The sequence below is a fragment of the Nyctereutes procyonoides genome, unplaced genomic scaffold, assembly GCF_905146905.1.
Source record: "Nyctereutes procyonoides isolate TBG_1078 unplaced genomic scaffold, NYPRO_anot_genome, whole genome shotgun sequence".
NCBI classification, from domain to species: Eukaryota; Metazoa; Chordata; class Mammalia; order Carnivora; family Canidae; genus Nyctereutes; species Nyctereutes procyonoides.
The window spans coordinates 19,410,519-19,430,117 of NW_026575032.1; the positions used below are offsets into that span (position 1 = coordinate 19,410,519).

At 47.1% G+C, this 19,599-nt stretch overlaps 1 protein-coding gene across 1 annotated transcript in view; it reads left to right on the forward strand.

Annotated features, from left to right (window-relative positions):
- Positions 1–9,481: 9,481 nt before the first annotated feature.
- Positions 9,482–19,599, forward strand: part of USP38 (ubiquitin specific peptidase 38) — a 29,463-nt gene continuing 19,345 nt past the window's right edge. Inside the window, exons 1-3 of the mRNA XM_055317009.1 lie at positions 9,482–10,194; positions 13,187–13,322; positions 18,683–18,812. Coding sequence (XP_055172984.1) covers positions 9,513–10,194; positions 13,187–13,322; positions 18,683–18,812 — 948 coding nt within the window. The 5' untranslated portion in view covers positions 9,482–9,512. The remainder of the gene's footprint in view (positions 10,195–13,186; positions 13,323–18,682; positions 18,813–19,599) is intronic.

Below are 19,599 nucleotides of genomic sequence, written 5' to 3' on the forward strand. Positions count from 1 at the left end.
GCACCAAGGGCCCACGGCCCTCTCCGCCATACTGCCTCCTCTCCCAGCCGCACCCAGGGCCCCATCAGTGTTTCCCACAAGTAGCCGCCAGAGGAAAATTCTGGCCTGATTTACAGGTGGTTTGGGACACTATGCAGACACTACCCGGAAGTGCTGCAGCACTACATTCCCCTTTTCTAGGACATCCCTGAAGGACAGTGTTGAGAAACCCTCCCAGTGGGCAGAACTTCGAGCAGTGCTCCTAACTGTTCACTTTGCTCAGAAGGAGAAACGGCCAGAATATGACTACACACTGATTTACAGACTGTGGCCACTCTCTCCCCAGCCACCCGACATTGCCCAACGGGCTCATGAACAAAGTGGCCGTGGTTACAGGGATGGAGGTAATCACGGGCTCAGCTACACAGACCCCACCTCCCAAGACTGACCTGCTGGGCCACTGCTGGGTGTCCAATCTGTCAACAGAGAAGACAGCGCTAATCCCTGTGATGGCACCAATCCCTGAGGTGGTAGCCAGCTCCCAGGGGGCACACAGATTACACTGGACTGTGTCCAGAGGCAGAGTTTTGTCCTTACTGGAACACCTTCCCTAGATGTGGGTTTTCCTTCTCTGCATACAATGCTTCTGCCCAAACTACCATCTGTCAACTTGCAAACTACCTCACCACCATCACGGGGTGCTACGTAGCATTGCTGCTTGCTAGTCAAGGCACTCATTTCACAGCAACCGACCCGGCTCATGGGATTCCCTCGTCCGAACTTGTTCCCCACCCTCGGTTCTGAAGCAACTGGCCTCAGAGAGCGGTGGAACAGCCTTTGGAAGGCTCCGTCACACTGCCAACTGGTCGACAACGTGCAGGGCTACAGCAAAGCTCTCCGGAAGGTGGTGTGTTCTCTGAATCGACATCTGACATGTAGCGCTGTTTCTCTCATAGCCAGGATTCGGAGTCTAGAAATCACAGGGTAGGAGTGGCACCACTATCCCCCCCAGTGATCTACTAGTAAAATTTTTGTTCCCTCGTACTGATACCTAATGCTCTGCTAGTTTAGGAGTCTTGGATCCAAATAGAGGAACGCTTCCACCAGGAAACACAACAACGATTCCACTGAACTAAGAGTTAGGAATGCCACCAGGCCACATGGGACAACTCCTATCCGTGAATCAACAGGTAAAGAAAAGAGCTGCTGTGCTGATTGATCCTAACGTCAGGGAGAAATCAGACTGCTAGTCTACACTAGAAATAAGGAATACATTCTGTCTAGAGTATCAGAAATACTTTAAGGCATTAAAGTATTACCAGCTATAACCACGTGACCAATTACAGAAATGAGGACTATTAATTATAAGTACTTTTTCCTGATTTTGTTACGTTTGTGTGTGTGAATATACTTGCATGGTACGTACAACAGTATTTGCTTAGCATATATATTAATACATGCAGCAGATATTTTTTTCTTTCCTTATTCCCTTATGTAACATAAGATGGTACAAGTATTAATTAAAAAATTGTTAATTTGACACTATTTGGCATTTATTTATTTAAAAGATTGTGTCTATTTATCCATGAGAGACACAGAGAGGAGAGGCAGAGACACAGGCATTGGGAGAAGCAGGTTCCGCACAGAGAGCCTGACATGGGACTCAATCCCGGGACCCCAGGATCACTCTCTGGGCTAAAGGCGGATGCTCAACCACTGAGCCGCCCAGGAACCCCACTATTTGGTATTTAAATTACAGGATAAAAAGAAGAGAAAGCATCATTCAAGAACTTTACCTCCTCTTCTGGGGAAGCAGGGAAACGGCGTTTCAGGATCTCTGGTAAAATTATCATTTTTCTTATTTGGAGATTAAATATGGTTTAAGGATCTCCTTAAAGAGTGGGTTCCAAATTCACAAGGGCTAGACCTGTGTAGTTAATTTGTATCACCTTGACTGAGCCACAGAGTGCCCAGATATTTGATTAATAGTATTCTCTGGTGTGTCTGTAAAGACATTTCTGGATGAAATTAATATTCGATTCACTTAACTGTGTAAAGAAAATTGCTCCACTGAGTGTGGGTGGGCCTCATCCAATCCAATAAAAGCCTGAATAGAATAAAAAGGCAGAATTAAGAGAGAATTCATTCTCTCCGCCTGCCTTCAGACTCAAGACTAGAACTATAGCGTGGACTCTCCTGGAACCCTGGATTACCAGCTGTAGATGCTAGTGCTTCTCAGTTTCCGTAACTATGTGAGCTAATTCCTTATAATAAACCTCACGTGGTTCTGTTCCTATTCAGTTTCTCTGGAGGGCCCACACTAATAAACTATAAAACTATTTCATCACCACAAAAATCACCCTCATGCCATCCCTTTGGAGTCGTACCCACCCTCCTCTGCCCCAACCCCACCATCCCTAACTTCTGGCAACCGCTAGTCTGTTCATCTCCACAATTTTTTCATTTTGAGAATGTATATATATAGAGAGAATCACATTATATAGAACCTTTGAGATTGGCTTTTGTCACGTAACATAATGTCCTTAAGACCTATCCAAGTGATGTGTCTATCAAGAGTTTGTTCCTTCTTATTTTGATTATTATTCCGTAATGTGGATGTACTACAATTTGATTAGTCATACACCTACTGACAAACATTGTGGTTGTTTCTAGTTGTTGCCTATTACGAATACTATGTTTGTAGGAACATTTGTGTAGAAGTTTTTGTATGAACACAGTTCTCATTTCTCTGGAATAAAAACCCAGTTTTACGGCTCAGTCAACAGAGTAGTTGCGTATTTAATTTCTAAGAAACTGCTAAATAATTTTCCAGAGTAGCTGAATGATTTTGCATTCCCACCAGCATGTGTAAGAGATCCAGTCTCTGCATCCTTGCCAGCATTAGTGTACTCACTATTTTTTTATTTTCGCTGTCCTAGTAGGTGTGTAGTGATACCTCGGGTCTTAATTTGTATTTCTCCAGTGACGACTGCTGTTGGACATCTTTTCCTATGCTTATTTGCCATCTGTATATACACTCTTCAGTGAAATGTATTCATGCTTTTTGCTTTTTATTTTTTTTCCTTTTGCTTTTTAATTGGATTAATTTTATTCCCCATTTTCTAAAAACTTTTTACTGTGGTAAAACATACATAAAATTTATCATTTAAGTGTATACTTCGACATGAAGTACATTCATAATGTTGTGAAAGCACCACCACTGCCCAATTCCAAACACTTTTATCCTCCCAAACGGAAATCCTGTACCCATTAAACAGTAACTTCTAAGTTCCTCTTTCCCCTAACCTCTAGTAACTTCTATTCAACCGTCTTTGAATTTGACTTTTCGGTACCTCCTATAAGTGGAATCGTTTAATTTTTATTCTTTGGTGTCTGGCTTATTTCACTTAGCATAGTATTTTCAAGGTTGATCCATGTTGTAGTATTTCACTCCTTTTAAAGGCTGAATAATATTTTTATCTAGATATGCCTTATTTTGTTTATGCAGTCATCTATTAATGAATATTTGAGTTTTCCACCTTTTGGATATTATGAATAATGCTGCTATAAACACTGGTGTTCAAGTATCTGAGTCTCTGCTTTCAATTCTTTGGGGCATATACCTAAAAGTGGAATTGCTAGATTGATCACATCATAATTCCATGTTTAACTTGAACAGTCATCAAATTGTTTCCACAGCAGCTACGTCATTTTACATTCTCATTAGCAATGCACACTTTCTGCATATCCTCACCAACTCTGGTTGTCTTCCTCTTTTTAAATAATAGCCATCCTAGTGGGTATAAAGTGGTATCTCATTGCAGTTTTGACTTGCATCTCCCCACTGGCTAGTGATGTTAAGCATCTTCTCCTGTGCTTACTGGCCATTTGTATATCCATGATCTTCTTTGCAGACATATCTATTCACATCCTTTGCCCATATTTTTTTATTTGAGAGAGAAAGAAAAAAAAAAAAACACAAGCGGGGGGAGGGGCAGAGGAAGAGGGAGAAGCAGACTCCCTGCAGAGCAGGAAGGCCTACACGGGCTTGATCTCAGGACCCCTGAGACTTGTAACCCACTGAACCACCCAGGTGCCCCCTCCTTTGCCCATTTTTGAATTGGGTTATTTTTGAGTTGTAGTTCTTTATATATCCTGGATTTTAATCACTTATCAGACGCAAGCTTTGCAAATATTTTCTCGTTCCACATTTAGTCTTGCCATTCTCTTGATAGTGTCACTGGATACTTAAAAGCCTTTTACTGTTGAATCCTGAGAGTTCTTTATTCTAGGTCTAAGTTTTTTGTCAGATATGTGGTTTAGAAATACTTCCAGTCTGTAGCTTTTCTTTTCTTAAATGGGTCCTTCATTGCAGAAGTTTTTAATTTTGATGAAGCCCAATTTATTGATTTGCTTTTAGTATCAGGTCAAGTAGATCTTGCCAAGCCTAGCTCCCAAATATTTTTTCCTATATCTTCTAAAATTGTTATGATTTTATGTTTTACATTTAAATCTATGATCCATTTTGAGTTAATTTTGTATAAGGTGTGAGGTTTAAGTCAAGGTTTTTTTCTTTGTCTATGAATATCCAATTGCTCCAGCACCATTCATGGACAACTCTATCCTTTCTCCATTGAATGGCTTTTGCATCTTTGCCAAAATCCAATTGAGCATACTTGTGTCTGTTTCTGGGTAGTCTAACCAGTTCCACTGATCTATGTGTCTATCCCTCTGCCAGCACCACATTGTGTTGATTACTGTAATATATAAGTTATTAAATTTGAGTAGAGTGATTCTACCAATTTCTTTTTCTTTAATATTCCAGTTTGCCTTTCCATATAAATTTTAGAATACTCCTGTATCTACAAAAGCAAACAAACAAAAAACTTTGCTGAGATTATGAGAGAAACTGTTTCTGACATGCAGTTTGGGAATAATTAATATCTTTACTATGGGTTTTCCAATCCATGAACACAATATGTATCTTCATATATTTATATTTTCTCTGATTTCTTTCATCTGTGTTTTGTCGATTTCACTACAAGTCCTACCTATGTTTATACCTAAGATTGTTTTGTTGTGATTGTAAATAGTATTACTTTTTTTATTTTGGTTTCCATGTGTTCATTGCTAGTATATTAAAGTATAATCGATTTTTGTCTATTATTTTGTATCCTGAGACCTTGCTGAACTCAGTTTTCTAGAAGTTATTTTGTTGATTTCTTGGAGTTTTTAAAATAATTTCTTCATTTAGTTAAAAAATGACAAAAATCTCATTTGTTTGATAAATTAATAGATTGTTTACTTTGTGCCAGATACTGTTCTAACTACTAGATATGGAGGTTACCAAGAAAATTAGGGTTTCTTGACCTCATGGAGCTTAGACTCTAAAGGAAAGATAAGGACTGCAATCAAATTGTCTTCATATCAGTGCCATCAAATAGGCATTAAGACTCTCTTATATCTGGTAGACTCAGCTGGAGAAAGCGTTCTGCCCCAGGAATCACAGTGCAAGTTACTATCCTTTCTAGGAGGCATCCTACTAACCCACCTCACACTTCCTCAGACCATCTCCCTGTAATTAAATAACAATTTCTTAACTATGGTTAAGTACTATAAAGAAAAAAACAAGAGTAACACAATAGAACAGTACATCATCTAGAACTGACTCTGTGAAGAAGTGACTTTTTTTTAATCTTCTCATCCCTTTTTTAATTTAAATTCAATTAATTAACATGTATTACTAGTTTCAGAGGTAGAGTCAGTGATTCATCATCAGTCTTCTATAAAACACTCAGTGCTCATTACATCATGTGTCCTCCTTAATGTCCATCACCCAGTTACCCCATCCACCACCCATCTGCCCTCCAGAAACCCTACTTACTTCCTTTCAGAGTCTCTTATGGTGGCACCCGGGTGTTTCAGTGGTTGAGCGTCTGCCTTTGGTCCAGGAGGTGACCCCAGGGTCCTGGGAGCAAGTCCCACATCAGGCTCCCTGCATGGAGCCTGCTTCTCCCTCTGCCCGTGTCTCTGCCTCTCTCTCTCTCTCTGTCTCTCATGAATAAATAAAATCTTTAAAAAAAATGTACATGAACATAAACGGCATAAAGTGATTATTAGTAATTATTCACAAGATGATTAATCACAGCTTTTTCTCATCTCCACAATGAGTTTGCTTTTGATTCTATAGGGAGATATAAATATCCCAGGAACGATCTCCTGCGGAAAGATAACTTCATCGTGATGCTATGCAGTTGGCCAACTCTAACCGCTGCCTTTCCTCTCCGCCTATCACAAACATATAAACACACGCATATTTTTCACCTGACAGCTATTTACTTAACCTGTCATGCTCCTATCACCTTATCTATAAAACGTAGTCACTAATGTCTACTTCCAAAGTCTGTTTTGAGAACTAAGGATAACTATGACTATATTGAGATAACTATATATAACTATATTGAGACCCAGGTAAATAGAGGGTATTTAATAAATTATAATTCCCTATCATGAGCTTTTTCCTTTTCACCCCCATCATTTAGATCCCACTTCCAGATATTTATAAAACCATTTAATTCGTGACTAGGGTCTTAGGGGAAATTTTTTTACAAAATTTTAAAGCCTATAGCAATAGCACCTATTAATTCAGTGATTAGTGGCATAAAACACTTTAACAAAGCCTCTCCATAGACTTCCGAAAATATTTTAAGATATTGAACAAGAACATGGTACTGTATGTGACTTTTAGTTGTGGTACAACATCAATTATGTAAAAGTTAGCCACTTTCAAATGAAATCTTGTAACAGCAGAAGAGCATGTTGTGTACATTTTTGTACCAATGGCAAAATCGGAAAACATGCTTTGAATATTTTAGCATAGAAAGTAAGAAATGTCTTAATTCACACATCTATCACTCAAGAAGTACTTTAAGAATACGGAGTCATGGAGCTTTTGGAAGCCACACTATCTGTATTACGCAGACTGAGAACAACTTGCACACGTTCCCTCAGACATCTTATTTTACAACACTGAATTTCTCAAGACATAATATTAACTGAGAAAAATATTATTAATGATTCAAAGTAACGTGTTAGGCTTTTAACTGACCAATATCTTTGTCCTGCCTGTTTCAGAGCAGTTACCCTACTGCTGTTACTCAGCAACCTTCAGAGATCTTCCCAATCTCCGGCCCCTCAACCCCGGTCCTACCATCCATTCCTCCTCGGTACTTTCCACAGCATTGTCGTCCGGTGGGACACCATTCCCAGGAAAAGTCCAACTTTTCTCTGTAGTTTTACTATGTGAAAAGTTCCAGAGCTATCCCCGTGCTCCGGCATGATGTCTTTTAGAGCCACCAAATGCCTTATTTCTCTTTTGCCTCCGATTTCTTCCCGCAAAACTCGGTCTCAAGCTTCCTCTGCTCAGCTCCATGTTGAACACATCCGTGTGCTCACTGTGTCAATCTGCAGAAGCAAAACAATATGCAGCAAAGTAAGCCACTTACAATCTTGTTCATTTTTTTTTTAAGATTTTATGTATTTATTCATGAGAGACACAGAGAGGGAGAGGCAGAGACCCAGGCAGGGGGAGAAGCAGGCTCCCTACAGTGACCTGATGCGGGACTCGATCCCGGGACCCCAGGATCACGCCCTGGGCCGAAGGCGGCGCTCAACCGCTGAGCCACCGGGGCTGCCCTTGTTCATTTTTCTCTTGGAAAATGTTTCTATCTATTCTCTCTCAAACCATCTCAGTTTTATCATTATCACGGGCCATTTACGCCTAATTTCACAACTATCCTGGCCAAACCTCCACGGGGCTGTAATTACGCAACGTTTTTCCCAATTTACAGGCCTCTGGTTAAAGCCTGCACTGTAAATGTTTGGAAGGTGACTTGAAAGAACAAGCGCGATGACTGCAGCTGTCCACCCGCACCGCCCTCAGGGACGCCCTCAGGGACGCCGGAGACTCCCCCAGAGACGCCTCCAGAGACGCCCGATACTCCCCAGAGACTTCTCACACCCCCAGAGACTCCCTCAGAGACTCCCTCAGAGATGCCCCGAGATTCCCTCAGAGACGCCCCCAGAGACTCCCTCAGAGACGCCCCGAGATTCCCTCAGAGACGCCCCCAGAGACACCCCCAGAGACTCCCTCGGAGACGCCCCGAGAGACTCCCTCAGAGACACCCCCAGAGACTCCCTCAGAGATGCCCCGAGATTCCCTCAGAGACGCCCCCAGAGACTCCCTCAGAGACGCCCCGAGATTCCCTCAGAGACACCCCCAGAGACTCCCTCAGAGACGCGCCCCAGACGCCGCCGCGTAGCACCGGGGGCGCCGCGGCGTCAGGGAGCCGGGTCTGCGGGTCGGTTCACCCGCCACCGCGGTCCGTCGAGTCCGCGCGCCCCCGCGCCGGGCCTGAGCAGACACACGCCGGGTCGCTAACCGCCGCCGCGCATCCCGAGCTTCCGGCGGCCGCGACCCCCGCTCACGCCCGGCGGGGACAGGAGGCGGCGGACGGCCGGGCAGGCGGGCGGGCAGGGACCGCGGGGCACCGAGACGAGGCGGCAGCCCGGAGCGCCCGCCGCCCGCCCCCGTCGCCCTCCCGCCCGGGCAGCGGCCCCGAGCCCCAGGCTCCCGCGGGCGCACCGCCGAGCGGCGTCCCCAGGCCCGCCAGGCCCGCCAGCTGCGCTCTGCCCGCCGGCACTCCGCTGGCGCCCCTCCCCCGACGCTCGTCTCCCGCTTCCGGAACCTCAGCACCTCCGGGCCCCGGAGTCAGCTGACCTGACGGACCCGCGGCGGCCGGACGACGCGAGCCCGGGGCCCCTGTGACCCCACACGCGACCCCGGTGACGCGAGCGGCGCCGCGCGACTCCATTGGAAGCGGCCGCGGCTGCGCGGTGGAGCAGAGGCGGGCGGGGCGGGGCCGAGCCGGAGGGGGCGGGGCCTAGTGTAACCTGGGCGGGGCGGGGCGGGGCGGGGCGGGGCGGGGGCGGGGACGACCCCCGGGAGGAGGAGCGCGGAGGGAGGAGGCGGCTCGGGGGCCGGGGGCCGGGGGCCGGGGGCCGGGGCCCGGGGGGCGGGGCTCTCGAGGGGCCTCCGTCCCTCACTTCCGGGTCGCGGACGTCTGGATCCGGGTCACGGGCGTCCGCCCGCCCGTCGTCTCCGGGGCTGACCCGGCCGCTTCGGTGACAGCGGCTAGTGACTCGGCGCGAGGCTGGTTGGGTCCTGCGGCCGCTGCGCTCGGCGGCCCCGTCCGCCCGCGACGCCGGGCGCGTCCTCCGCCTGCTGCGCGCTCGGGCCCGGCCGGCCGCCGCCGGGGTCCTCCGGGGCGTGCCGCCGGCGCCGATGCTGAGCGGGGCGCGGGCGCGGGGCGGCGGCGGAGCCCCAGGTCGCCGGGCCCCGCCGGCCGCTCGATGCGGCTGCTGAGGCGGCGGCGGCGGTGCTCGGTCCCGCTGCCGCCGCGCTCCGGCCGCGCCTGCGCCGCCGCCCCCGCGCCCCCGCGCCCCCGCGCCCCCGCGCCCCCGCGCCCGCGACCATGGACAAGATCCTGGAGGGGCTGGTGAGCTCCTCGCACCCGCTGCCCCTGAAGCGCGTGATCGTGCGCAGGGTGGTGGAGTCGGCCGAGCTGTGGCTGGACGGCGCGCAGTGCGAGGCCATGTTCGGGCTGACCACGCGGCTCATCCTGGAGGGCCCCGACCCGTTCCGGCGGCAGGTGGGCCGCCAGGTGCTGGAGGCCTACGCGCGCTTCCACCGGCCGGAGTTCGAGGCCTTCTTCAGCCGGCCGTTCGTGCAGGGGCTGCTGCGGCAGGGCTACGGCTCGCTGGGCGGGCAGGACGTGGCCATCCTGGACTACATCCACAACGGCCTGCGGCTGCTCAGGGGCTGCCCGTCGGTGCTGGACCTGTTCGGCCTGCTGCGGCTCGAGGTGCCGCGGCTGCTGTGCGAGCGGCCGGGGCCGCCGCTGTGCGCGCGCCTCAGCGACCTGCTGGGCGACTTCGCGCAGTGCGTCCCGCGGGGGCAGCCGGCCGTCGCCTTCTGCCAGCAGCTGGTGCGGACCATGGGCCGCTTCCAGTGCGCGTCCACGCGGGAGCGGGAGCTGCGCGAGTACGTGTCCCAGGTGACGCGGGTGGGCGGCCTGCTGCAGAGCATCTGGAAGGCCGAGCCCAGCGCGCTGCTGCCCTCCCTGCAGGAGGTCTTCGCCAGCCTCTCGGCCACAGGTAGGCGCCGTCAGGGGCTGCGCGTGGGGCTGCTGGGCCCGGGGCCTTGGGGAGCGCGGGGTTAGGGCCCTCACCCACCGCGTCGGGGCGGCCCGAGGCTCCTTGGGGAGCGCGGGGTTAGGGCCCTCACTCACCGCGTCGGGGCGGCCCGAGGCGCCTTGGGGAGCGCGGGGTTAGGGCCCTCACTCACCGCGTCGGGGCGGCCCGAGGCCTTGGGGAGCGCGGGGTTAGGGCCCTCACTCACCGCGTCGGGGCGGCCCGAGGCTCCTTGGGGAGCGCGGGGTTAGGGCCCTCACTCACCCCGTCGGGGCGGCCCGAGGCCTTGGGGAGCGCGGGGTTAGGGCCCTCACCTCGTCGGGCGGCCCGAGGCCTTGGGGAGCGCGGGGTTAGGGCCCTCACCCCGTCGGGGCGGCCTGAGGCCTTGGGGAGCGCGGGGTTAGGGCCCTCACCCACCGCGTCGGGGCGGCCCGAGGCTCCTTGGGGAGCGCGGGGTTAGGGCCCTCACTCACCGCGTCGGGGCGGCCCGAGGCCTTGGGGAGCCCGGGGTTAGGGCCCTCACTCACCCCGTCGGGGCGGCCCGAGGCTCCTTGGGGAGCGCGGGGTTAGGGCCCTCACTCACCGCGTCGGGGCGGCCCGAGGCTCCTTGGGGAGCGCGGGGTTAGGGCCCTCACTCACCCTGTCGGGGCGGCCCGAGGCCTTGGGGAGCGCGGGGTTAGGGCCCTCACCTCGTCGGGCGGCCCGAGGCCTTGGGGAGCGCGGGGTTAGGGCCCTCACCCCGTCGGGGCGGCCCGAGGCCTTGGGGAGCGCGGGGTTAGGGCCCTCACTCACCGCGTCGGGGCGGCCCGAGGCCTTGGGGAGCGCGGGGTTAGGGCCCTCACTCACCGCGTCGGGGCGGCCCGAGGCGCCTTGGGGAGCGCGGGGTTAGGGCCCTCACTCACCGCGTCGGGGCGGCCCGAGGCTCCTTGGGGAGCGCGGGGTTAGGGCCCTCACTCACCGCGTCGGGGCGGCCCGAGGCTCCTTGGGGAGCGCGGGGTTAGGGCCCTCACTCACCGCGTCGGGGCGGCCCGAGGCGCCTTGGGGAGCGCGGGGTTAGGGCCCTCACTCACCGCGTCGGGGCGGCCCGAGGCCTTGGGGAGCGCGGGGTTAGGGCCCTCACTCACCGCGTCGGGGCGGCCCGAGGCGCCTTGGGGAGCGCGGGGTTAGGGCCCTCACTCACCGCGTCGGGGCGGCTGGAGGCGCCTTGGGGAGCGCGGGGTTAGGGCCCTCACTCACCGCGTCGGGGCGGCCCGAGGCGCCTTGGGGAGCGCGGGGTTAGGGCCCTCACTCACCGCGTCGGGGCGGCCCGAGGCTCCTTGGGGAGCGCGGGGTTAGGGCCCTCACTCACCCCGTCGGGGCGGCCCGAGGCCTTGGGGAGCGCGGGGTTAGGGCCCTCACCTCGTCGGGCGGCCCGAGGCGCCTTGGGGAGCCCGGGGTTAGGGCCCTCACTCACCGCGTCGGGGCGGCCCGAGGCCTTGGGGAGCGCGGGGTTAGGGCCCTCACCCCGTCGGCTGTGCTGAAGCGCCTTGGGGAGCTCCGATGTTGGGGCCGTCACCCCGTCTGGGTGGCCCGAGGCCTTGGGGAGCACGGTCGTTAGCTCCCTCACCCCGTCGAGGCGGCCTGAGGCCTTGGGGAGCACGGATGTTAGCACCTTCACCCCGTCGGCTGCCCTGAAGCTCCTTAGGGAGCACGGATGTTAGGGCCCTCACCCCTTCGGGGCGGCCCGGGGCGCCTTGGGGAGCGCGGAGTTAGGGCCCTCACCCCGTCGAGGCGGCCCGAGGCCTTGGGGAGCACGGATGTTAGCGCCCTCACCCCGTGGGCCACCCTGAAGCACCTTAGGGAGCACGGATGTTAGCACCCTCACCCCGTCGGGCGCCCCGTGCACCGTAGGGAGCACGGATGTTAGCACCCTCACCCCGTCGCGGCCCGCAGCCGCGAGCTCCGGCAGCAGTAAGCGGCTTGGTGCCGTGCAGCGGAGCGCGTAGGCCCCGAGCACCCTGGCCGCCCATCCGCCCTCCGCCGCGGGGGGGGGGGGGCGGGGTGCGGGGGGGACACGGGCGGGGGTGACGGGGCGGTGACGGCTGGGGTACGACCTCGCCCGGCGGCCGCCCCTCGGGATGTGCGGCGGACTCCGACCTGCACTGCGGTGCCTGCTGGACCCCGAGCTGGGGGCTGGAGGCGTGGGCTGGAGGCGGGGAAACCCAGAGCTGCGCCTGCCCCGCCTGGTGACCGTTGTCCGCGGCTGTTTGCGGCAACATCTGCGAAGGCGGGTCCTGACCTTGGGAGCCAGAAGTAGGGCTGGGGCAACACCCAGTGTGTAGGAAGATCCACCAGCCGTGTGTCCTCACATCTGACGGGGTTTTAAATTGTGATTTTTCTTGTGTTCCCTGTGTTGCTCGAACTGTTAGATTCCCCCAGAACTTTTTCAGCGGTAGCAGTGAAGGTGCTTGCCTTGAATTTGCTTGATGATTATATAGTTTAAGAAAAGTTCCCTCAAAATTCACCTTAATTTCTACTTCTTTCAGAGATGTTTGAGGGAGCCTTAGAGCAATGTGCTGCTACTGTAATTACTAGTCATCAGTTACTATGGAAGGTCTGAAGTGGGGATTTATAGGGTACCTTGAATGTGCTTTCTGACTGCTGACTTACAAATGAGTATTTTAACACAACGGTGACTGAATATTGAATAATGCAAGAAAATAAAGTCGTTTATGGACTAAATACAGTGACAGTGAACAACAGCTTTTATATTCCAGCAGTGTTCTCTGTAATGAGCCATCATTGCTACCCACCCTTCAACTCATTTCTGCAATTTAACAGTTGCTTGTATGTTAGAGTCTACCCAACTGTTGCTGCAAGTACTTTTTTTTTTCTTTTTGTAAATTATTGTTTCTTTCTAAATAATTCACTTGAACTTTCTTGCCATATTCCTTTTTGTTTTTAATTAAAAAAACAGATACATCATTTGAACCTTCTGTAGCACTGGCAAGCCTCGTGCAGCATATTCCTCTTCAGATGATTACGGTTCTCATCAGGAGCCTAACTACGGATCCAAATGTAAAAGATGCAAGCATGACCCAAGCTCTTTGCAGGTACTTTTTCATGACCCTATAGATGGTTTTGTAGATTTGGGAGGAGGAGCTATGTTGCAGTATTTTGTGGGTAATGAAAAATTTAGTTGTTTAAAACTGAAATCATAGAATCAAATACATATTCTCCAAATTAATGGAAATGAATTATTTGCCTTACTATACAGGTTTGACAGACATCCTAGTAATTCAAAGTCCATTTTTAGTTCAGGTTTTTTTATTCAAAAAATATACATACGTATACCCTTACTGTACAGTAAGGAGTTGGTTGGATTATCAATATATTTAATTTCCTTAGTCATTATGGTTTCTTGCAACTTTTCTTCTGTCGAGGTTTTTTGTTTTTTTTTTTTTTTTAAGCTAAGTACATACTTTTACTTTCTCTTTCAACCAGAATCCCTGGATAATAAATTCTGCCTTTGTCTGTTTAAAATATGCTTTTTCTTCCTTGTTTTTCAGTAGATGATTTGGTAAGATACAGAATTCTAATTTGGTAGTCATTTTCTCTTAACATTTTGAAAATAATACCGCATTGCCTTCTGGCATTTATCGTTCCTGATATAGAGTCTGCTGTCAATCCAACTGTCATTACTTTGGGAGTAGTTAGGCTTTTCTGGTAATATTTATGTCTCTCCTTGATGTTTTTCAGTTGATTGTTATGTTTCTGGGCATAAACTTAGTATTATTTATCATTCTCAGCATTTTCATGGTTTTTTTTTTTTTTTAATTCATTTGTTCATTTATTCGAAATCTATTTACGGGGGAACCCTGGGTGACTCAGTGGTTTAGCGCCTGCCTTTGGCCCAGGGTGTGACACCGGAGTCCCGAGATCGAGTCCCACATCGGGCTCCCTGCATGGGGCCTGCTTCTCCCTCTGCCGGTGTCTCTGCCTATCTCATGAATAAATAAAATCTTTAAAATAAATAAACAAACAAACAATGAAAACTTTACATAAAGACTTGGAAATTTAACCACATAAGAATTGATAAAATGATAAGAATACAGGGAAAAGGAAAAATAAAACGATAGGCTATATGAAGAAAATCCTAACAACATGATGTCACAGGATTTCTAGAATTTTAGAACTATGAATACAAAGATATCAAGAAGATGAAAACAAAAATACAGATCACTAAATACGACAAGGAGGTCACCATACATTGAAAAGTAACAGAGATAGAGGCCATACAGCAGGAACAGCATTTATATAGATTTTTCTCTGATATATAAAGCATGTTCACATATCCGTGGAAGTCAGAATGAGCAAAAAGAAATTGAAAGTAATAGTTAGAGCTAAATTGATTCAGTAAATTAAGAGCACAAGGAAAAAAGGAAAGCTAGAAGGCTCTTTTTAAACACTAGACAAAACAGAGGAAAAGGTGAAAAAAATCCAAGTCAGGCAGAGAGAGACGCAGGCTCCATGCAGGGAGCCCGACGTGGGACTCGATCCTGGAACCCCGGGGTCACGCCCTGAGCCGAAGACAGATGCTCAACCACTGAGCCACCCAGGTGTCCCTGTTCATTTACTTTTAATTTTAAGAAACACTCATATCAGGGCACCTGGGTGGTTGAGCCTCCAGCTCAGGTGTGATCTCAGGGTTGTGAGTTCAAGCCCCACATTGGGCTCCATTCTGGGTGTGGAGTCAAGGAAGGAAGGAAGGAAGGAAGGAAGGAAGGAGAGAAAAAGACAGAAAGAAAGAAAAAAGAAAGGAAGAAAAGGAAGAGAGAGAGAGAAAGAAAGAGAGAAAGGAAAGAAGAAAGAAAGAAAGAAAGAAAGAAAGAAAGAAAGAAAGAAAGAAAGAAAGAAAGAAAGAAAGAAAGACCCATAGTTTAGCTGGAGTATTTATTCTTATATTGCAAATGTAATCAAACAGGATAATGTTTGTTTTTATCATACTCCCACCTTCTACTTCACCATAATATATATGTCCTTACACATAGCACTTACATGCTTGAACTGTTATTTTTTGTAATTCAAAAAATGCAAATACCATATCAGCAACAGGTAAGTAACATTAAAGTATGAAATTGGCCAGATGCAACTGAAATAACAAGGAATGGGGTACACAAGCACCTTCTAAAAGAGAAAACTGATCCTTAACTCCAGTTTTCTTCTTGCCACAAAGAAATTTGAATTCAGTATTGTTTCTTTTTTCAAAAGAAGCCTATAATCCAGTTTTTTATGTAAAATTTTCCAATTTGTAAAATAGTGGAACAAGGTAAACTTGAGGCTAGATCTAGTCATGAAGGTACCATCTAAAAGTGAAAATTGGTTCTATTCTCTACAAGTTAAGAATAAATCTATTATTTTGTCTCCTTTATAATATTGCCAATTTTAATGTTAAGATTTTCAAGTTGCATTCTGTTTTTTTTAGTTCTAGAAAGAAATGGTTTCATTAACTCAACAAATTTGAACTCCTTCTCAGTGCCAAGCCCTGTGCGAAGTACTGGGGATCCAAAGATTAAAGATTAAAAAGAAAAAAAAAAAAAAAGATCATTGCTCTTAAGCTCCTGGTCTAATAGAGGAAAGAAAATTTCAAAGTGCATAAATTATAACTAGTTAAATGTCTTTTAAATAGTAAGAAATTAATACAATATATCAAGGTTAAGTTCTGTGAAATTCACGTAGTGACCAATACATGGTGGACAATATTAAGGTAGTTAACTATAAAATAACTCATCTTACAATGCCTGTGCCTGAAAGGATTTGGATATGTGCAAGTTAAATCAAATTGAAGCAGAACTGGAATATAATTAAAGAGAAGCCAAAAGCATAACATTTATATGCCAGCAGAGCTTAGTGCAAACACCAGTACTGCTGTTTATTGTGTAACTGTTGACAAATTTCCTAACTTTTCTTACCAATTTGAAAGCAGAAATTGTAACTACTATTATGTTTTCAGCATTTAACGAAGTAGTTGTTATATAATGGGCACTCAAATATTTGTCGAGTGAACACTTCTAAGGCATGTTACTTCTGACTTAAAGTTTTTTTAGGATGATCAGGAGATTCAGTACATTTGGGATAAGGTAAAGGGTAAAGGCTTATGAGATGGGAAGCTAGAAATGGGGAGGAGAGGAAAAAGCTGATGGGTGATTAGGTATCATGAAGAAACATAGCCAAGTGGAATTTTCTACTCTGCTCTTAGACCTACAGCCCTGTGTTCTACAGGGTATAGTTTCTTTCTACCCTGGTGGTATCATTCCCCTAGGAGCAGAGCCCACAGAGCCAAGGAGATGTGCTCACATATACTCCTTCTCTGAACCACATCTTTTTTTGTATCCATATTTGTACTCAAAAAATATGCAGCATTGGGACGCCTAGGTGGCTCAGCGGTTGGGCACCTGCCCCTGGCTCGGCGTGATCCGGGGTCTCGGGATCAAGTCCCATGTTGGGCTCCCTGCATGGAGCCTGCTTCTCCCTCTGCCTGTGTCTCTGCCTTTCTCTCTCTGTGTCTCTCATGAATAAATAAATAAAATAAAATCTTTTAAAAAAAAATGCAGAATGTCCTAACATGATTTTTTTTTTTTAAACAAGAACAATTTTTAAAAGTCTTACTGGCACATTTTTTTTCCTTTAATTGAATAGTATCTCAGCTCTTTCTGTGTTAGATCCGCACAGATAGATTCATTAAAGATCCAACTCCTTCTTTAAAATTCTACATAATGTTCCATAGTATATTTAGCCCTTATTTTTTTTTTAAAGACTTCATTTATTTATTCATGAGAGACACAGAGAGAGGCACAGACATAGTGAGAGCAAGCTCCCCATGGGGAGCCTGATGGGGAGCTCAGTCTCAGGACCCCAGGATCACAACCTGAGCCAAAGGGAGATGCTCAACCACTGAGCCACTCAGATGTCCCTGGGCGTTCCCTTATCGATAGGTATTTAGATTGTTTGCATTTTTCCAAATCCTAAAGATAGTGCTACAGTGAACTTATTATTCATACACAAATGCAAGTGTCTCTCTACTCCACATATGTATAGTGTCTACAAACTTTTATGAAAATCAGCTTAAGAACAGTTGGAATATGTGGAACAGCTGTCAGAGACTATTTTGATGACTTATAACCGAAATTGTTTGAAGAAGGCACCCAGAAAAACAAGAAGGGAAATAAAATATGTGTGGGGAACACTAGGAACATACAGATAACTTGTAGTTAACATGCATTTGGACTTTGAGCCACTTTTAGTATCTGATGGAACATGTAATCTTAAGAGCAAAAGCTTTAAAAAAGATAACACTCCAGTGTTAATATAGTTATAATCATTGTGAAAATAACTATATCAGTTTTGAAGTCAGTTTTTTTAACATGTTAGTTGCGCTTTTGGTCATATGTTTTTGTACTTAGTATTTATGATTGACGTTTTCTCCAATTATCTATTTATTGTCACATTGATATTTGGTAGAAAAGAGGTATTCATAATGAGTATTTCCAATGTCCTATATTAACTCATGTAGTCTTCAAATCAGCCATGTAAAATAAACATGTTTATTTATAATCTACAGATGAGGATATTGAGACACAGAGGTTAAGTAACTTACATAGGTATTAGGGACCCCAACTAAAAAATGGTAAGTTGGGATTTTGAAACCAGATCACTCTTGATTTTAAAACCTTTTTCCCCCCACTACTATTTTCTTATGTAATCCCCAAACTTGGATTATTGGATCAAGTAATACGAACATTTGACCCAAATACTTTCCAAAAGAGTTGTACCACTCTTCATTGTGATTGATATTTGACATTGAGGACAGGCTCCATCAGACCTCATATTACTTTGTTTTTATTTCTATTAAACTGTGTTGATACTCAGAAGAACACTCACTAATTCAATATGAGGCCGTTTAGAGTATTTATAAATCAAGTGCCCCTTGATCTATTTAAAGCATCCTTTTTTGTCTTGGTGTAGTAGGATTTTGAAAGGGAGAAAAGACCTATTTCACAATTCAAAATACAGTCTTTTTTAACAGTGCATTTCATATTTAGACTGCAGTCACCATTTTGTTTCTAATAGCTATATTTGAACTGCTCTTTTTAGAGTAAATTTGCCTAATGAATTCTAAATACCACTATGTAGCATCAAATTAAAACCGCATTTATGGGGAATGACAACTTTATCAGAAATTCTGTTTCTTGTAATATCTTATGTAAGAAAGTATCGGCTTCCAAGATTGGAAACTCTTTGAGGACAAGCATCTGTTATGCTCAGTTCTGCATCTTGAACAGGACTTTTCCTCAAGCAAGCTCAGTAAAGATGGAGTCACAGAGAGTCGCTCTCTACTATAACTCTTGTTATTCCCCACTAAAAAATGTTGAAAATATTTTCAAGACTGATAGTTTTGGTTTTCAATTTTCAGAATGATTGACTGGCTCTCCTGGCCCTTGGCTCAGCATGTGGATACGTGGGTGATTGCACTCCTAAAAGGACTGGCAGCTGTCCAGAAGTTTACTATTTTGATAGATGTTACTTTACTGAAAATAGAACTGGTAAGTGGGAGTATAAAAATCTCTTAGAATGAATGGTCTTAATCTTTTTATCTTTGGGTAGTCCCCTAATAAAGCATTTAATGTTGAATATATTCTTGGTTTTGAATAATAATTTTAAAATAGAATTTTAAAATGGTATTTAGTGTCGGTAATTAAAATAATTTTGCTATTTTTTAGTATCTGATATGAAAACATATCCCTCCCATTACCTCTTAAATCCAACTAATCAAGGTTTTACCACCATTTTTCTACCAAAACTGTCTTTGACACCAGAGCTTTCCAGTGTTGCTGAACTCCAGAGTTATTTCGCAGGCCTCCTCTCATTTGACCTATCAGCATTTGACACAGTTGATCAATGCCTCTTGAAACACTTGCCTCACTTACTTTTTGTCCTACTTCTCTTGGTTTTTGTCCTAGTTCCCTGGCACCTTAGTCTCTCTTAGTGGATCTTTCTAACTTTAGAGAGCTTTAGAGTTTCATTTTTGAGCCATTTTCTACTCAAGCCATACTCACAGCATATGTGTCCACTTCTTTAAATAAGTTTCTAAGTTAATGACTGCCAGGTATATATTTCTTATTCATTATTTGCCCATGAACTCCATATTCTGTTCTCTTAGATATCTGCCAGGCTTACTTTTATTTCCTTCCATTTTTTTATAGTCAGATGTCACCTTTTATATGACATGTTTTTTGAATACCCTAATTAATAGCAGACCCCTTTGCTACTCAGCAGCCCCTTTTCTTTGTACCCTGTTTTCATAGTACTTCTCTCCATATTGCTTTTTAT